Here is a 21,309-nt window from a genome sequence, read left to right on the forward strand (position 1 = left end):
TCATAGAATCATTCAGGTTGGAAGAGACCCTTGGGATCATCAAGTCCAACCATCTACCCTACTCTACAGAGTCCTCCCCTACACCATATCCCTCACTGTCTCAATCCTGTGTGTTACACTTCACTACTGCCATTTAAATGTCCAGGTACATTTTCAACACACAAGACTGTAGAGCACACTGTTACCTCTTCCATAGCACTGATGAGGTTCTGAGTGGACTTGCTGATCTCTCCTCCTGCAGCTGGCAGACCACTGCCATGTGTGAAAAAGGCCGATCCCGGAGTCGTGTGCCCGTTCATGTCTACAGTATAACTTGCTTTCACAGGACAGCAAAGTTGGTTGTGCAGGATAAAATACACCACAAAGACATAAAGACCCTGAAACAGAGAGAGAAGAGGAACATCAGGGTGTGAAATCAAGGGAGCTTAGACCAGAGTTTGAATGCAAGGTCCTGTATGCTGTAGCAGATGCCTTCTCTCAACCAGCAACCTCCAAGGGTTGCAGCCCATTTCTGCAGAAAATAAGAGATGATGTCACTGCCCATCAGAGATCTGGAAGTTAAAAGTAAGTTCATACCCTGGGGCCTCCAGCTAAAAACACACACACGCAAAAAGCACAACCCAAAAGAGTCATTGAAAATTATTCTTTGGTTGAAGCCACACAGTTGCAAAGCAAAGCCAAGATCTCAACAACAACAAAACCAACCCGAGTTTCACAGTTGTCATAATAGTGAAAATGTGGTTAAGGGCCGCCTTTGCAATAGGATTTGGCTGCTGGCCCCTGGCCACAATTCTGTATTTCCTCACCGACCTGCTGGCTCTTTGCATTCTTGCCCAAATTTCAATCTCGTGCAAACTGCGCTGCTGCCGTCACAGATACCAAGTTGTAGCTATAAATTAGATTCTTTATGATATCCACTAATTCAGCACTGTCTTTCATTTGTGATTACTACAAAAGCTCTGCTGTATGCCTCTGCAGTTCTTCTTTAAAACTTGCTAATTTTGACCTTTAGACTTAGCCAAGAAAAGTATTATAACCATGTCTTTTGTTTGCAAAGAAATCCAGTGATTGAACTTCTTGAATATGAAATCTGACTTTCCCTAATTCTTAAGTTGCACTAATACTGATGGAAAATAATCCGTTTCTAATTGACAAATAAACCAGTCCAATAATTACTAAAAAAGGGTTTAGCCAAAGGAGTACAGAAAGACGACTTCTGGATTCTTCCTGATTGCTACAATGCAATTACTTCTGCATTGTTTTTATATTTCACATTGTCCTCTTGACCCCTGAAACCAGTTGTACAAAGCAGAACAATTTATTGGAAAGATACCTATTGGCATGAAAGTAATAACTGGGATTATAAGAAGTAATTTCATCTAATTATGTTTGGGAATTCCTAATGGAAGGAATTTTGAAAATACATGGAGACTGCAAATAGCCAAGATATATGTTCATTACCCTACCCCTTTAAAACTGGCAGCATTAAACCACACTTCATGATCCATGGATTCATAATTTCTAATGTTAAAACTATATGACACCACAGTCTGGTCCAAAAGGATACATAACAGAGGTTAATGGGATTTGATGGGATTTCAATCTTAGCTGATGAAACACTGGAAATACCCTCACAAAGCTGCTGTAAAGCCATACAGCTCTGTGCATTTTTTTTTTTAAACAGCAAATCAGCAAATGGAAGTCTTAAAAACAACTATTTGAGAGAACATTCTCCCATTTTTTCAGATTATTGGTTTTTGTCACAAGGACCCAGAGCAGTCAACTCAGAGGAAATGTCTTTGTGGTACATATAAGTAAATACATTCCAAAAAACTGATGTAAACACATGTTGCACTTAAGAGACACTAAAAAGGAACTAAAATGTCCTTTCATTCCATAAACAAATCCAAGGACTCTGATGCAGGTCAAGCATAATGGGACCAGCAAATGGTTTTCTTTTAATTTAAGTTGTTCAATGGACGTGAAGAGGATAAAAAACCCAAGAAGAACAGATAACAGTGAGGACACTGAATTCAGAGCAGCCTCTGGCATTTTAGTCTCTGAGGACCTAGCCACAAAAGTTGCATACACGTTTCAAGTGGTTTTTGTACTTTTCAAGAAAACCCATTAGCTGAAAACGCTGCACAGCCCCATCTTTCAGAGTCTTGGGGACGTAAGGCACTGGCAAGCAAAGCCCGTGCTGTGTCACTCTCCTGTGCAGCCCCAAGCCCGGACACACTGTTCCAAAACAAATAAACATGGAATAAAGTGCCACAATTATCCCCTTAACTTGGACCAATGTCCTGATTTAAGTCTCTGTGTGTTTTTCAGACAGTGCTATTTCTGAGGAACTGCTGCTCTGCCAGAACCACAGAAAGGCATTTTGACACCCAAAGCATCCTTGTTGCCACTCCTCCTGGCTGCCACCACTTCTGAGCCTTGCTGTCCTCCAGAGATACAAACCCTTGTGGACCCAGCAAGGGGTCCACCATCCCTGAGATGCATTGCCTCGCACTCCCACATGCAGTCCCACACATCACAGCTCTCCTTTCCTCATGGCTGAGGAGGATATGTGCACTTCAGAGAAGTCCCACATATTGATGCAGATGGGTGATGGGACATCTCCACTGGGTCCTTCCGTAACAAGCACATGGACCAAGGAAAGTTATTTGACACATCCAAGGACAGGACAGGAGAAGTCACAGAGTTAGCTAACAGAAACCAAATCCCTGAGGCTTACTTCTCCTGCCCTCATAAAATGCTAATGCAATGCCTTACAAACAGAAGCTTATGAAACTATTATAATTAAGAATATCCAACACTCCTAAGTAGGTTATACGTTGACACAGGAATTGTTGGGTGGAAGGTTTCTTGCTCAGCTGGAAAATAGGATGGAACCTTCTTTGATCCATGTTTTCATCCAAATCTAGACTCTCAAGAACACACGCTCTGTAAAGGTGAGTTCTTGAGTGCCATCACTGTGGTTTTGTTTGAAGTATCAAAAGGGGTTTGCGGTCTTGTTGTCACAACTCCGTGTCTCTAATAGAAACCACCGCCACTGAATTTTGGGAAGTCAAAACAAGGCCAATGGTCCTGCCCAAATGACACCGAGTTCCAATGGTCGTACACAGGAGGATGCCATGGATCAAGTCGCATTGATCCGGGCTTATTTTAGCACCAGCAGCTGCCAGGCTGTTTGCTGTGAAAGAGCATGGGGCAGGATGCAGAGGCTCGGGCTGTGTCACTGCAACCACAGCTTTCACAGCCTCGGCAGGTTGTTTCAAAACCACCAGTTTGAGAACTGAATTGCCCTCCATCACACTTTTGATACCCACCATGTTCTTTTCCACTTCATCCTTTAATACATAAAGTACTGTGAAAATAAGGTTGTTGGCATCGTAATGTATGTTTCACCGTGTTTATCATATAAACAACTTTGGCCAAGTTGGCACCACTTCATTTTTTCAAGGGACACACAAACATTTTCCTTGCCAGTTGGACGGTATGTGACCTGTGAGGACACGCTGAGGGAAGGGGGCTTTTCAGTGTGAAGAATGCTCAGAGGGGAATTAATAGCCATTAACTGCTAATTAGCCGTCCAATGCACACAGAGGTGGTTGCACAAGAGAAGGCAGAGCAGCACGGCAGGAGAAGGAGACACACTGGTCCCAAGCTGAAACAGGGGAGGTTCCAACTGGATATTTACTACGAGGATAATTAAGCTCTGGAACAAATCACCCAAAGAGGCTGTGGAAAGTTCTCCATGGGAGAAGGAGGGAGGTTTTCCTGGTACATCTCACAGTTTGTGGGAGGATTTTGTGCAGGCGTGTGTGTGACGGGGTTTCTCATACACAACAGCTTGATTTATGTATTCTGCAGAGTGACAGCTGCAGGAAGCTAGTAAATTAAGAACAAGCTTCCGTAGCTGTCAATAAAAGGAGAGGATACATTATACACTTCATAAGATCATGTGCAAACCTGGTGGACTGATCCACAGAAAGCTTTCATTGAGCATTTGACACTTGTAGTCTCTCTGTCTCTTTATCCTCTAGTTCTGCATGTTCCAGCCCACTGTGCTGCCTCCACAGCGTGTCTAAATTTGGAAATTGAGATAACTCTGCTAATAGTAATTGAGAAAGGACACAACAGACTGTAGGGCATCAACAAACCTCCTCTTTATCTCCTGTTTACACACTGAGAGAAAGCCAACATGCATACTGTATCCCATAGTTCTAAATTGGTCTTGTAAGGTGAAGGACTTTTATTGCTAACTAAACTAAAATACATCATAATTTTTACACGCATATTTTCACCCATGGTTGAGATACTCTACCCTGGATTCAGATAATGTTATCCATTTTAAAGGAATGTTATTTCTATTTATAAAACTATAAAGTATCTTTGCAGGACTTTTGGTAAAGAAAAGTAATTTGAACATTCCATTCGAACAGTTCCTCAACCTACTTCAGGGTGTTTATGAGGACAAAAAAAATTTAAAAACTCAGTGCACTCTACAGAAGCACTCTTTGAGTTCTTATTTTCATTTGGAAAATTTTATTTGATAACCATCGTCATATATCACTAATCATGTGACTGTATCACTAAAAGTTGTTTTTTCGAAAGAGATTGTTTTAAGTGGGATCAAGGCTCCTGAAGAAAGATCACAGAATCATAGAATGGTTTAGGCTGGAAGGGACCTTAAAGATCATTCCAACCCCCCTGCCCTGGGCAGGGGCACCTCCCACTAGAGCAGGTTGCTCAAAGTCCCATCCAGCCTGGTTTCATGTTGGACCACAAAAAGACCTCTGTGTCCAGAACTGGATCATTCTGATCCTTCGATCACCATGGCTACAACATCACTGTTATTTTTAAAGTTACACCTAGTGCCAATAAATGTGTAAAAAACCCCAAACAGGTGTCTCTGCCAACAGAAGAGTTGTCTTTACTCAGATCAGCTCCTGGGACGTGCTGTCTGTAGTCACCGTAGAGCTATTTCCTCATGCTGGTTTACACTTTGGTTAGCTTCACTTCAGTTTTTAATCTTATCAGGGTTTAATCTTATTCTCTGTCTGGACTACGCTAATTGACTCTTGGCAACCAGTCCTGGAAAATCGTTAGCTTGTCAGTTTAATGGCCAGGCTGGGCGGCTGCCGATGGCCACGGGTGCTGCTGCCGTTCCTGGTGGCAGGGTCTTGGCCAATGCTTGTGCACCCAAATGCCTTAGCTGACTTCTTGTGAACTGCCCCAGGGACTTCACTTATTTACGGGAAGTTCTTGTGTTGCGGACTTCTCTTTCCTCACGTAGTTTTCCATCACTGGCCAGTCAAAGCCTGCTTTGGATTAACACTGATTTACGTAACAAGTGCCTGCTGCTTTTGGGAAAATTGCTGGTCTGATTAATCCAGATAATTCACATTTTTCTCCACATTCAAGAAGCTAGCGTCTACATAGCAAAAAATGTCTCACAATGTTAAAGGAACCATATTCAGGAAATTATAATCAGGGCCATTGTGCAATATTTGATATTGTTGTCTTTCCTAGTCTATTTTTGGAAGAAAATTAGCCATGGAATTGAATATTCATATGCACAGTTATTAATGCTAGCCAAGTGACACCCGTAAAGCATATAGATTTCTCTATTTCCTTCCTCAAGTTTCCTTGTTTCCAGGGATAATTATGACAAATTGTATGCACAGCATTTTTGTGCATGTCTAGATATCAAAAAGCAGACTTCGACGTATGTTTTATTTTTCTGTATCTTCTTCAACCTTATTTTTCTTTGAGAACAGCTTGAAGATCTTATATGGGTGTCATCATGACAGAAGCATCATCTTAGTCACATGATGCCATATCCTAAGCCACAACTTAAAATCTCCCACTCATAGCTCTCCAGAAATATTAACCTTTGAAATGCAAATCAGATCCTTCTGTTTAAATCTAACTCTCTTTCTTAGCACTCGAAGTTAGTGGTGTAAAAGCCATCTCCCTAGCAGTGCAACCCTGCCCACTGGTGATCACACTTCATAAGTCAACTTTGGACCTGCTGTGTATCATCAAGGGTTTGACTGTTATTTGCCGTTAAGCACTATTTTTGATGAAGCTGTTAGCATTCTTATCAACCATATAATTCCCCTTATCAGAGTTTCTATTGGGAACATTTACTTCTTATCTGCATGTTCCTTCCTGAAGTATTAACTCTCCATTTTGCTCTGTAGGAAAAGATTTGTACCAGTTAAAGCTGAAGTACTAAAAATTCACAACAAAATCAAAGGACAACAATAAATGTAATTGAGGGCAGCAAAACTCATACCATCTTGGCAGGCAGCATCATAAAACCATTTATAGAACCAACCAACTGCCAACACATACACATACACATATACACACACACACAGAAACCACCATAAAAATGAAATGAGGAAAAGTAATAATTCATATACCTATCATTAAATTAAGAATGTATTTACTACAGGTTTGCACTAAGATTTATTTTAAGCGTTTTGTTATTTTGTAAAGTTATAATTCCACGGATAAACAGGTTATGGGTATATTTTATGATGATAAAAATACTGTGTTTTCAGCATTATGAATACATTTTCCTAACATTAATGTAACACCTGAAACTTAGTCTAAACTGCCAAGTTTCTCTTCATGCAGAGCCAGCTATGCCAAGACCATGCTGAATCTTGCAGTTTCTACCCAAAGCCAAAAGCCATAAATTCCTTTCTGGCAAACTGCGTTCAGCTCAGACTTTGTCTACACTTGGCTGAGGCTTACCTGAAAGGTTCACAAACTTTGGCAAATCTTTAAAAGGCAGATTTGCCTGGATACTTGGGATTCACTATAAATATTTTGCATCGCTCTCAGCACGCTGTCAGCTACTCCCACACAACAGTCATTTGTACCTCCAATTTCAGCCCTGCAAGTGATGGAAAAGGTTTGGTGGTAGGGTTTTTTGTTGGTTGTTTTAATAGGACAGACTGAAATTTAAAGAGAGAGAGGTGTTCAGGTTGGAGATGCACTGAAAATGCAGATGCTTAGCCCAATTTGCCAGATGTGAAGATTGGGATAGAATAAGATTCCGCTACTTCCTTCCAATCTAGCCATCCCGGAAAATCCAAGAAAGCCCTATTTTTGAATTTCTGCTTCGGTGAGGAAGAAATAAACACTCAGTTGGAGACGGAAGGTACAAACAGTGGGACAGGCGAGCTTTGTGGAGGGCAAACACGGGAGAGCCAGCACACAGAGGCAGCTTGTGGTTCCCCCCTGCAGTTCTGGCTGCAGCCCCTTGTTACAGAGCTCTGTGAGCTTCAGTAAATCACACCAATTACACGTGGCTGCAGGAGGCTGAGAACAGCCAAAAGCAGACAAAGTAGACTAACACCTCATTGCTTCCCATCTCTGCCCCATTTCTCTGCCCACGGCTTTCTTCCCCTCTGCTGGAGAGCATCCCTTCACGAAGTCCTCTTTGCATTGGGTTCTTCTCAGGCTTTGGGCCATGTGGAGGACCTCTCTGGCAGCCAGGCCACATACAGCAAAAGACAGAGTACTTGTCCACTGATGAACCTTACAGTAAAAAAGGAAAACCAGAAAACCCAAAAGACGTAAGGTTATTCCTCACTTTTTTTTTTCAACTGCATTGACTGCAAAGACCTAGAAAGATCAGAGGTCATGAATTTGCACCTACGCTTTACGGTATTTGGTAAAAATTTACTCTCACACTTGCTTTCCAAGGTAAACATTTATAACCTTACATTTCAGCTCACTCCTTACAGTCTAAACCTACCACTGTTTTAACTTCTGCCTCAAAGAGACAAGAAGTGGTGGATGAAAAAGCCTTTGTCACCTACGTCCCTAGGTCAAGAGTCCCCATCTAACAGCGTTAGAGCAGTTAAAGCTCCAGTTATATCCAAAAGCAGGCTGGAAGCTAGCACAGGAAAGCAGTACCCATGAGGAAAGTTAGCAATAGAGGAAGTTACACTCAGGGCCCATAGAAACCAGCATCAGTGAATACAGGTCAATCCTGAAAAAGTCAAAGAAAGAGCTATTTCTGCAGCATATTAATGTATTCTTATTATATTTCGTTAAAGCAATAATTTCTACTTATGTATATTAATGGCAAATACACAGAGTTAAAAGAAACAGGGAATTGAAAGTCAGCATTGACAGATGGGAAGATGAAAAAGAGAGAAGGCAGCTTTGTGTTTATTGCTGAGCTTTTACTTGCTATTACAGAAAATCTCGAAGAGTTGATGAAAGGCCAGGAGCTATTGCTATAACAACATTTTTTTCCCCTTTAATTGATTATTTCAGAATCTCTCTTAAGCCTACTGTTATCTCTTTATTTCTTATTCCTCTGTGATACTGGGCTGGGAAATTGTACAGGCTGTTTATTTAGCAGCATTGCGCTGCAGAGCCATAGATAAGTAGAACTGCTAACTGACCGGCGTGGCTTCAGAAGCCATAAACACAAGAAAACTTAAGAAAAATCTTACTTGGAAGGAACCTGACGGTCGTCATTCACTGACATAGTTACCTTCCATACACCTGCTGCGTGGGTGTTTTAGGCCAAGACTTATGGGAATAAGGTGTTTGTATTCTCCACCATTCTCTGACTATTAGGAAAGCCTTTTGGGTATGGTGCAGCCCATTTGAGAGCCCACGTAAGGCACCAAGTAAAGCCTCACCACCTTAGAATCACAGAATGGTTCGGGTTGGAAGGGACCTTAAAGATCATCCAGTTCCAACCCCCCTGCCCTGGGCAGGGACACCTCCCACCAGAACAAGTTGCTCCAAGCACCCTCCAACCTGCCCTTGAACCCCTTCAGGGATGGGGCAGCCACAGCTTCTCTGGGCAACCTGTTCCAGTGCCTCACCACCCTCACAGCAAAGAATTTCTCTCTGAGATCTCATCTCAATCTCCCCTCTTCCAGTTTAAAACCATTACCCCTCGTCCCATTGACCTCCCCTTAGTTAAAACTGGCCCCAGCACGTACTTCACAATGACTTTTTATGCTTTTTAGGTCCAGAATAACAGATGTGTGAGTTCCTAAAGGAGCAGGTATTTTGCCAGAGAGCTCTGATTGTCTCAGAAGTTGAAGTCCCGTTCAGCAGGCGTTGCTGTTAAATGATGTTCATGGGAACCTGTCAGCAGGTTACACTCCCTACTCCCCTTCACTTTAATCAAAATTACTGTAGATATTTACTGCTTTTCTGCAGTTTCAGAGACAGCAGAAGGCAAGTCTTATTTATAAAGCAGGAAGTTAACACTGTTTTGGTGAGGGATGTGCCTCAAAAAAAGGGAAACGTGGGCAAAAATGAGGACAAGGACTAGACGTCCTTTCATATCTGACAAGTAGGTGAACAAGAGTAGGTGGAGTTATAATAATATATTTGGTTCTGTCATTGAAATAATTCGCTTCCTGGCTCGAGGTAATGAGCTGATTTTCCTCCCCTCATCCTTGCCCCCAGACTGTGCAAGGAGAGGAAGCTCTGGATGAAAAAAAAGTACCTCATGAGTTAATGAGATCACTTTTCATAGAGAGTGTTACTCAAAGTAAAATTAAAAACAAGCTCACATTAAATATGGATATGATGTCAGCCTTGTATTAGAAACTTTTGTTTTGAGGTTTTTTTTTTTAGCAACGGTAATTGTTGAGCTTTCTAGAATTCACATTTGTGGGTTACAACTTTTTGTTTTTTAATGGAAAAATCATGGGCACAAAAATTTGTATCGGGCCTTTCTAAATAGACTCACACAGAAATGCCACTACTAAGCTGAGAACAAAAGAAAAAACAAACCTGGGAAATTTACAGAAAATAGGGGATGAAATGAACACTGGGGCAATTCCACTGGCTGCCTCTCAACAGGGTCCACTCTGTACTTCTGACACCAGAACAAGAGTTGGTGGAGTAATGGCCTTGTAGTATTTAGCTATTTCCCCATGATTCTGCGTATAAAAGCCAAAATTCTACATTAATGCATACCAATGTCATACCAAAAGATATATGCACACATATGTATTTCAAAACTAAGCATTGACACTAAACATTTGACTTCCATGCCTTGCTGTATTGATGGAATTCTGCAGGAATGTAGCTCTACCCATTGTCAGCAGCAGATAGCGTAAGTCATGGAACACGTATCACGCTGTTGGTTCTTCTTGTACTTGGAAAACAAGATGTTACTTTCCCTCTTGGAAATTCTCGCTGATGGATTAATGCCAGGAGTGACCTAAGACATGTTTGCAGCACTAAAGAGAAGAATTTGGATGTGACCTGCTCTGTGACCCATTCCTGCTACCCGTGGAGCATTTCTGAAGAGGAAAAAATGATAGGAGCTGTTGAAGGATGGACTTCCACGTATTTTTTTCAAAGCTATAAGCTTCTCAGCTGTTGTTTTGCTTTTTGTTTTAGCTTAGTTTTTCCTATTACCTAGCATGGAATATATGTCCTGTTGAGGTCTCCCTCTTTGTGTGAGGGCTGCAGATCTCTGCCTATTCTTTCCCGGCACCCTTGTATGGCAGCAGCTGCTGGCTCTGCACTATCCTGATTTCTCATTGCAAAACCACCCAAAGTGCTTGACACAGTTGTCTTGGACGCACGGTGAAGTCCAATGGAAAGCAAACACAGGCAGCTGCCAACCCCAGAGCTACACGGTGGGTCAAGAAAAGAGTATATGTCTGGAAGAAGCCTTTTGCTATTTTTTTTTCTCTTTACCCCAACGCTTTTTGACTTTTCTTCTATATTGTACTTCCCCATCCCTAGTCGTAGCAGAGCAGTTACCAGTTCTGCCATCATCCCTCCTCCAGTCAGTGATGGCATTAAAGACCTCAAGCCTTCTTCCCAGCAGCACCAGCTCTGCCTGTGGAGCAGGGACAGCACGTGGAGCTGAGCTCCACCAACCCGGAGGTACTTATGGGTCAGACCAGATTGGCCACGCTGACCTAATGAGGCTTCCACCCCCAGACTGTGCGTGCTCAGATGTTGGTAACAGCTTTTTGGCTCCTTGCAGAAGTTAGCCGGAAAGATGGTCTGATAAGGGTGTAATGAAAAGCCTGATGAATGGTAAAAGCAATGTCCTGAGTAGGAAATTCTCAAGCAAGACAGAGAAACTTCACCAGGCAGGTGGATTCTGAAGCACTCTTACATCATGTCGGTCCAAACATAAAGCCTATAAAACCCTATATTGCTCCACAGGCAAGTAAAGAACTCTTATTGCCTGGTGTGGCAGTGCTGTTTCACATAATTAATAATACACACAATTTAATGAAGGCTCTAGGGTGACGTTCACCATCCCATTCCGGTGAGGAGAGCACTGGAAGAGGCTGCCCAGAGAGGTGATGGAGTCCCCTTCTCTGGAGACTTTCAAAAAGTGCCTGGACAAGATCCTGTGCAACCTGCTCTGGGTGGACCCACTTTGGTGGGGGGGTTGGCCTTGATGATCTCCAGAGGTCCCTTCCAACCCCATGTGATTCTATGATTCTATGAAATGGTGACAACCGGAGTGTGCTTCTGCTTTCTCTGCTCCTACCTCGGGCACAGTGTCTCCTCCACCACCACCACCGCTGGGATGGTGGCTCTTGCTGCAGGCTCACTTGGAAAATTTCGGTTTAATGTCATATAATGACACTGCTAAAACTGGCCAAGCCAGTTCCTCCAAGTGCTCTCAGTGGAAGACCCGTAGCCTCTCGCCTCCACAAACCTACCTTCTGCCCCACTGTCACTCCACACTTTTCCTTAGAAGTGTTTCAAAGCTACAAAAGGCCCATGAGGGTTTTTTTTAAGGTGGTTTCTATGTTGTCTAAGACATATTTTCTGGGTATCAGAAAAATACATTAATCCATGTTTGCCCATAACTATCTATAACTATATATGTATAACTATATACCTATATACCTATATATGTAATGTAATATACATAAACTAGGCACAGGCACAACATTTCCTATAAGCAGAATTGTTCTTTGAACACAGTCAACGAGTAAGGCAAGATTTAGGACACCGATGAACTTCCATCTTGGGCTTAAGTATCTCTGCTCCACATGGACCTACCTCTGCATTCAAATACAGAGCTACTCCAAGCGCATACATTCAGTTACTTGTAACTGCACTCACAGCCTCAGGTTAAGCTTCTTGTGTAATAAATTACTAGGTGTAAAACTAGACGTAAAATTAAATGTAAAATTACATTAAAATTTCATTAAGTAAAATTATATGTAAAATCTGTGGCAAAGATGACAATACGGGATTTTTTCCCCTCCATTAAAAAGTATAGAGTTACAACAAGGTGTATACTTACCAATATGAATTAAAGCAACAAAATTAATTTACTTTGCATCATGCTTTAGTTACGTGTTGTCTTTACTGCAGAAGTGGAATGAATGAAGGCTAAACTGAATTTCTTAATTTGAAAAGAAATCTAGCAGGAAAACGAGAAAAAGTGGTGGTAGTAGCAATCTTTCCAAACTTTGCTGGAAACAACAGAAAAGGAATTAGAGATTATGATTTCATCTCATGTATGCGTATCACACAGCACTTCAACTTCTGTATGAAAAGGAAATGCTGTAATAAAATCCAGTATAGGTATAAAAGGGAAGACAAGTTTCTAGTAAAAAAAAACATAAAAAGGTCAGTAATACATTGGTCTGTGCCAGAATGTCACCCGTGGAAGGGACTCGTAGCAGGTGTAATCATTAATTACTATGAGTTCTGAGATAATTGGCAGAACCTGTTCCAAGATTCTCTTTATGCATAGCTTCTAAAGGTTGATAAATCATTAATATATGGTATTGGCATGACCATTGTGTTTTGCAGATGTTACTAAGTGCGGTATTTGTGGCATGGCTGTTGTGATAATTATAGTCCAACCTGTCAGACATTAATGGACTTTGTGCAACAAAGCACTTACCAAAGCCCCTGTTACTTAGTAAGCCTTAATCATACATCTGAAAGTGAAATTTTAATACAAAACAGAATTTAACACAAACCAACACATGACCCAACTGAATCATCAATCCAAAGGCCACCAAGGAAGAGGGTTCCTGGAGACATGGTCTGTGTAGTGGTATGGAGGAGACAGGTCAACAGCAGAGTCAGCGGCACCAAGACCAAGTTTGGGAGCTTTTTTCCCCAAATGGCTGCACTCCCTGGCTCTGCATCCGTCCTGACACTGTTACATTACTCCTGGCTGCAGAGCAGGTGTGTTTTATGTCCAATGAGGATTATCTGGGTCATATCGCAGAGCAGGTGTATTGCAAGTGGCAGCCCAAAAATCCAGCACTTGTGCTTTAAGGATGCACTGATATATTTTTTAAAAGAGAATAAACAAATATCCTTACGCCTTTTTCGGTATTTGTGGAGTGTGCTAAAAGGAGGTTTCACTTTCAATAGAAAGACTTTTTTTCTGTGTTCTTGTTAGGTCATTGAATCGAGATTTTATCCAGTTTGCTAATGAAAGTCTCCCACAGGACATGATACCAGTCTAATTTCCCCGTTTAGGAGGAGAGGATACAGTAACCTCAGATGCTGCTTTTTTTTTTTCTGGGATTATTTTTGCCCTGTTGCCTTCCTGGGGTCAGCAAGCAATGGCAACGAAGATAGCAGTAAAGAAAAGAAATTAACTTCTGATCCTCTGGCTCAACAGTGCTGGTGAAGGGATTGCTCAGTGGGATAGGATGAAATATCCTACAAAACACACCTAAACCCCAAATGGCAGGGCTCTTCCATCCCCTACACAAAGTCTTTGAGTATTGACATGATGACTGATTCTTCTTTTATACTGAAAAAAAAGGATTGAGCCATTTAACTCCTGCTCAAACACGTTTTTGAAAAGCTGAAGTGTACCGTAGGGCTTAGTTTTGTATGTGAGCAAAGACAACAAAAATAATCTTCTAACGCAGTAGATGGCTAAATCTATACAAATCACACACAGAAATCATATTATCGGCATAAAGCTGTAACTATGATCCTGGGATTTACTTATTTTTCATTTTTGCATTGTTTGTACTGGCAGTGCCCAAGGAGGAATTTCCAGGTAAGTTAGGCATCATTTAACATTAAGTACTGCATTATTTCCTTCCATTCTATGCTTGGCATTTCAGCTGTTACAAATCACTCCTGCAAACTAAGGCACAAGCCACGTTAGCAAAATGACTGAACAGTTTGTGCTAATGCTCTTTGCCAGTGGGAAGGGGGGGTGGCAATCTGAAGCAATCCAAAAAGAGATGTTTCCAGGAAGAGGAGGGTCTTTATATAGGTTATGCTGAAAATCATTCATCCCACAGCTCCTACTACTCTCTCCTGCTACAGGGGTTTAATGAATTAGCAGCGCTAAATTTGGCTTCCATTTAGAAGATTCAATCCCTTAGAAAAAATAAAGTACTTGCGGCAAGGCAGACTATGAGACTGGTAGTAATGTGGTTTAATAAACTGAGCACAAACATGAAATGTAGGAGACATTAAATTTGCTTCCTAGATCAGTAAGTGAGCTGGCCCTACAAAGTCATTTATCTTCCCATGGCTTTTTCTATAAAACAGAGATGATAATATCCATCTTAGAAAGGTACTCTGAAGATTGACAGGTTAGTAATTCATGCTTCCGTAGAGCAGACATGACCATTTACAGACCAGATGAAGATAGTCTGTAAAAGATAATTAATTTTCAGTTTTTCATATATTATATCACCTACTGTGATAATTTTTACAAGCAGAAAATGACTACTTGTGACTGCTTTGAAATCTCTTTATAGTATATGAACTTAAAATTTGTATTCCATTCATGAAAATACTGCATTTCTCAAATGTCTCTATAAGTTTCTCCAAATACACCAGATAAGGTCTGTACTTTTCTACAAATGCATTTTCTAAGAGGCAAAACTATCAAAATTTTTGTTACTTCAAACGTTGCTAAAATTCTGTAAGGGTTACCCTAAATATACTTTCTGAGTTGGTTTTCTTGTGTCCTAAAAGTAGGAAAATAGGACAGCTACACCATTTTTCAAGGGACAGCGATAATAACTCTAAAAAAATTCACTACAGATTGGTGGATCTTGGATAAATTACTTTTTAGACTTTTTCTACACTGATTCTTACATAAAACTTCAGTCTGTCCAAGAACCTCATCATGAATCCATGGCATCACCACATCCTATGCTGCTGTAGCTTACATGAAAGACATCTACACTGTGCTTATTTGCAAAGCAAAGCCTCCTCTGGAAATGAGGATACAAATTATTTGTTTCTTCTTCTAAGATTACCTATCTCTTAAGCAAAAATAAAAAAAGTTTCTGAGATAGGCAAAGAAATATTGAAGTGGGTGCTAGCAGACATTCTGTTCTCAGTGTAGGCAACGTCTAGATATCATTTTTGTAAAACCTATGCAGAAGGGGACATTGAATCAGTTGCATAAGGAAAGGGTTGTTTTGGGGACTAAATCTCAGTAGTTTCAAGGATGGGACTGGATTCCTGCCGTGGGAAGAAGGAGAGAAGCTTCGCTGCTTGATGCAAAACACCTGACCACAGCGATGGTCCATAGTGCGATTTTAGAGGACAGAAATGGTGTTTGTTCCTCCCTAATTCAGCTCAAAGGTACCCAGTGTACCTGAGGTTTATTTCAGCTTCTTCTCATTGTCCTTCATTCTCCCTGAACAGTGCCGTGCACTGCCAATTGTGACTTTTATGGACAAATAGTTAAATATCCAACCGTCTCACTTTCTTGATGTCCTCCTCTTAGGTCTCTGGCTACAAAATCCTGTTGCCTGCCCGTCACGCTGGCCTGCTGACTAACTGCCCACTTTTCCTGCATGTCCTGGGTGTCCATTTCTTGTCTCACATCCGAGTTTATAGACATGTTGGGGCAGAGGACATAGAATAGAATCACAGAATGGTTTGGGTTGGAAGGGACCTTAAAGACCACCCAGGTCCATCTCCCCTGTCCTGGGCAGGGACACCTCCCGCTTGACCAGAATGCTCAGAGCCATGTCCAACCTGGCCTTGAACACCTCCAGGGATGGAAAACCTTTTTGTTCTCTGCTTGTACAGTATTCAACACAATTAAAGTCTGGCCCATTCATTAACTCCAGAGTACTAGATTTAATACACAATCATAGTTTCTCAGTCTGAATAGTTGATGGGTGTTAGCATTTACTGAGAGGCAAGTATATAAGTACCCAGCTGACACAGGTGGTCCTAACCTAAGCTTATTTTTCAAGACTTTAGCAGATGTTAATCAGCAAAAATATATCATAATAAGGAAAAGACAAAGCATTCTTTATCATCAACAGGCAACCTGAAAGTTGTCGGTGTCTAAGATGACTATTAATTATTTTCACATTTTTGTGGAATTTTTTTTTCTTTTTTAACACAGCTGCATTTCTATTTAATAAAACATTACAGTATAAAGAGCCTGAATACTGAAATGTTATAATAACTGAAAATAATGGGAAAGCAGGAACCTTACACATGTCTGGTGAAGCATCCTCTGGGATCACATTTTTCTCTTCACTGACCACATGAAAAGCCCTCGGAAACCAGTGTATTAATTTATGCACCACAGTTGGGAAGTGTGACTAACCCTTCTTTGTTCACTGATGAAAATGAAATGACAGAATTGAAAATAGACCTATAAGCACATAGTGCTTTTATGAAGCAAAAATTTCTGTAACTTAGGTTGGCCTATTTGGGTAATAATACCTCGTTACACAAAAGCTTGTGTAAAAATAACAAAGCTTTGCAGGAAAGCAGCAGACTTCTTGGTGAGAATACCGTTTTCTTGATTTTTTTCAAAAGTCAGGGATGACAGAAAGGTCCTGAAGGAGCTACTGGCTCCACTCCACTCAGAAAGGAATCACTCCACCTATAAAGATGTCAATATTCTCTTTCCTGGGATTCCCAAGATTAATCATAGAGGGTGCTGGGGCATAAGAAATACCGAACTTTAAAAATCCTCTACTGGGTACACAGGGTATCTGAGTATATTTTAGGATAAGTGTTAGAATTTTCAGCCCACTTCCCTGTTACTCATTTTTTGAAGCACAATCACAACATTAGGAAGTTTCCAGTAGATCTTGCGTTTTGTTTACATACATTCACACACACAGAGATAAAATAAGATTATGTCCCTCTCAAAACTAGGCCTTCTTTAATAAGACATACCCTCCTTTAATAAGACATACAAGGAACAAAGGAAAAATATCAGTGTCGTTCCCAGTTTTGCAACTGAGGATCTAATATGTCTTTGTCACTAAAACTTTCCATGACTCTGTTCTAACAGCAAAACAACACATCTGAAGATTTAAACAAATAATCAGCTGACAGTGTGAGTTGATTTGGTGCTTTTTTTAATCCAATTGACCTTTGTCAAGGCAAAGGCAAAAGAGCAACACTTGACATTTTGCTCAAAATAAAGAAAACATAATTTAGCAATTTTCATCCAACTGTGGTTAGCTCCAGCTTCACAGTTGCTCAACTCTTTCCAGACACAAATGATTTGCAGTCTTCACATGCATTAGAAAGCTTCCTGAGAGAGTTCCTACTAAGTGGATAGATTCAGATCTCACATTTAACTGTTGACATGTTCCCCTTCAGAGAAAAAAATCCATCACAAAAATTCAGTATGAAAAGAAAACATTGGCAACATTACACTTAAAAACTTTCAAACACACTGATTTTGGAACGAACGTGCAACAGTACATTAAACATGTTCCTTAAATTTATGGTCCTTTTGTTAACAGAAGGAAATACCGAAAATCTCAAAGAATTTAGTGGTATGAGATCACAGCCACACTCAATGTTTCTGAGCAGGTTAGATGTTTAAATGCTTGCCCATACAAATCGCAGCTGTCAGAGCACTGTGCTAGGAGATGTAAAGTGAATTTAGCTTTGAACACGATGCTCAATGCCTTCTTTATGCCCTGACACCACCTTGCCTCCCCAGCATAACCAAGGTGCTGGAACTCAAAAAGTTGTTCTGAGTTCAGAACCAATTCTGAAAAGGGACTGAAGCCTCTAAAAAATGCCTGCTGAGAGACAGGATATATTATTTTGTGTGCAACATAACACTGGTGTGATTATACAGCTGCTGGATCAAGGCCAGTGTGCACATAGACAACAGATTACTGCTGACATGTGAAATATTCTCAGGCTTCTGAAATAAGATTTTCAAATCCCTGATCTCCACTCATACTTGTTTTCTGCTCCTACCATATGCAGAATTCATCTCTTGGACTGAACGGGCTCAGAAATATTCATAGGGTCCCAAATAATGTGTCATCAATACTTTTTACAATGGCATTCGTATTGCTGTTGGGTACAAAATTAGCATCACATTTGCTTTTTGCAGGCCTTTTATCATACCGGTGATTTGCATTTCTCCTGAGATGAAGCAATACACCCATCTCAGTTTGCTCTTCTCAGTTACATGTAACTTAATGACTTACAGCAGAAATTCTTTCACTATTAGTATCTTGGCGCATAATTTTGCACTTAGTTTTGTCATGTCTCATATAACTGCTATTAATTCATTCCACAGACTAAAAATCATTATTTTTATTGCGCAGGATATGTCAGTCCTCTGAATCACCAATAAACCCTAAATTTGTGTAATTTAAAAGCTCTATTACCATTTTTTCTGCCATGGTCATAATGAAAATGCAAGTGAAGACTAGTGTTCAGATGCAATATTAGTTTTTTTATATATATTATTCCTTTTTTTTTAAATATATTTTCCCCTTTACTCTTACTCCTCCAATTTTGTTGTGGCACTGCATGAAACAGCTGAACAGATTTGCTGCATTTCCTTTGTCTGGATCAGCACATAGAGGCTTGGACTAGTACACCCAACTTCACTGCATCCAAGCTAGATTTTGTCTTACTTTTAAGTACCTGATCTTTAACTGTAAAACTGATGTCTAACTAATTGGCTTCTAGTTGATAAAATCAAGATATATTTAGTATATAAGATATAACTGAACCTATGTTGTGGCACAAAGAGGTTTTGCTGATGCCCAGATGTCTCCAGCTTTATTTCAAGAATTCTTTGCTCACTCTATTCCAAAATGCTTTTAAGTAAAAAGCAAACTATATTTTCATATCATGTCACTGTTTCAAAAAGTCATTGTTTCTTTTGGCAAGCTACCTCCCATTTAGTCCTAATATGACCTGTCAGAGCCCACAACAACACTTCTTTAGAAGAAAGTACTTCTAAAAAGAACAGTTTCTTTTACGCTAACTCTGTCCCAGTTTGGACAACTTCTAATACATTATTTCCTAGGCTAGGAAAATCATCATCAACTGTACTTGGAGAATTCCTCTGTTCTCACTGGAAAATAAGCATTTGCAGTTTATCTGCATGTAGACTATTACAGGAGTTTTTTAAAAAAGTACTATAAGAAAAAGCTGCCAAGGACTGGTCTCACCAATGGTTTCAAGATGATTTTAACTCTGTATTGCCCACAATACAGGAGAATTTCACTATGTAAGAAAACTTACTAAGTGGTTTATTTTTTTAAAGTTTGTAACTCCTACTTAACTCACACTGGTTGCTGTATGCAATAACCTTTTTACCTACGTGAGAGAAGTTCCTTCATGCATTATTCTGTAAGAACTATATGCCTAACTGATTGGATTTTACTTTTCCAACACCTTCCAATTCAGCAAGTCAGTGTAAATTAAGGCTGGGTTGTGGTCCTTTTAACTCATGTTCCTTCAACACTCATCAGCTGGATGACATTTCAAAAATCTAAACAATTTCCAACAGTGACACCTATTTAAAAATGTCAAGGAAAAAATAAAATACAAAGAGGGACTTTATGTTGCATATATTATTTCAGAAACAAGTTCAAGAAGTCAGTCTTTACTGAATTCACTTTTTTTTTTCAGAATGAAATTTTAGCCTATCATAGTGTCTGCTAAAAATGCATATCATGAATACGCTGAATAATAATGAAACTATGAGAGATAAAAGCAGTAATGACATTCACTCTTTCTACAGTAGCATCTTGGAGGCCACTGAACCTGTATATAAATTAAGAGAATGATTTGTTTTTGTTAACATGAGTTTTACCAGCCCCAAAACAAAGCCTCAATTGTATTTATTATGAAGAAAAGGAGAAAACATCCTTCTACTACTGTGAAACATCAGGCTTGTACAATATAGAGGCCTCTTGTGCAGGAAACGTGTGGGTGGAGGTAAAGGGAATGCTTCTTCTCCTTGAGGCTGTTAAAACTTTACATGCATTTATTTCACAGAAATGTTCAGATACTCTTTCATATCGTAATGATGTTCAGAGTGAAGGTATGTAGAGGCCTCTCTGAATTATAACAAACTGAACCCATTGCTCCAAAGACATTTCTAAAGATGGCTATTATTTTACCTAAGCTTTCCTGTCAGTATAATTTCCAGGTCTTTGGGTTTTATCATTAGTTGTGCGATATTTGATGCTTTTCTGAAAATTCATGTCCTCAGGGCCATGTGGCCAGTGTTATCTGTCACGATGAATTGTGTTGAGAATGGAGCTTCTCTCATGTCAGATCATAGAATCCCAGGAAAACTGACTGGATGGGACCTCCAAAGGTCATTCAGTCCACTCCGAGAGTCGGTCCATTGATCAGGTCAGTACGACTTTGTATAACTGAGTCTTAAAGCCCTACAGCAACAGGGATTCCAGACCTCTCTGGGCAACAGTCCCCGTTCTCCACTTCATTCTACTGAATTATTTTTCCCAATGTTCACTCTGAAAACCTCTCATGGCCCAGTTTTGTGGCCATGTGCCCTTGCTGTTATCACCTGGCACTATCAAGAGAGCAGAAGGGAAGAGCATGACATCATCATCTTTTTAACTACCTTTCAGATACTCGCATGCTGCTATTACCTTTTCCATTGTTGTCCTTCTAACCTGAAGAAATGAACCCAGCTCCTTCAGCCACTCTTCACAGGACATCTGCTCCAGGCCTTCAACCACTGTGGTAGCCCTCCCTTGGACCCTCATCAGTTCCTGCACACACCTCATGAACTGGAGACTCCAAAACTTGACAGAGCATACCAAGTGTGGCTTCACTAGCTTCGAGCAGACCAGGACGATAAGTCAATCCATTGGCCAAATTCCACCCACTGCAGCTTGGTATGTGGTTTGACTTATTTACAAGAGAAGTTCCATTTCCCCTAGTTACTACCAACCACAAATGTCCTGAAGTTATATTCTCTAAAATTTGAGAATAATGTTCTCCTTCCAACCCACTTATCCTCAGTCACCATGATTTTTCAAAAATTACACGGCCAGCTCTTCCAGCACTTCTGGATGAATCCTTTGG

The 21,309-nt window shown here is 40.4% G+C and overlaps 1 protein-coding gene across 1 annotated transcript in view; it reads right to left on the minus strand.

Annotated features, from left to right (window-relative positions):
* ADGRV1 (adhesion G protein-coupled receptor V1) overlaps window positions 1-21,309 on the minus strand; it is a 277,476-nt gene that overhangs the window by 9,937 nt on the left and 246,230 nt on the right. Inside the window, exon 87 of the mRNA XM_014936880.1 lies at window positions 186-377. Coding sequence (XP_014792366.1) covers window positions 186-377 — 192 coding nt within the window. The remainder of the gene's footprint in view (window positions 1-185; window positions 378-21,309) is intronic.

Source organism: Calidris pugnax, unplaced genomic scaffold (genome assembly GCF_001431845.1).
Source record: "Calidris pugnax isolate Ruff unplaced genomic scaffold, ASM143184v1 scaffold40, whole genome shotgun sequence".
In the NCBI taxonomy this organism is placed as follows: domain Eukaryota; kingdom Metazoa; phylum Chordata; class Aves; order Charadriiformes; family Scolopacidae; genus Calidris; species Calidris pugnax.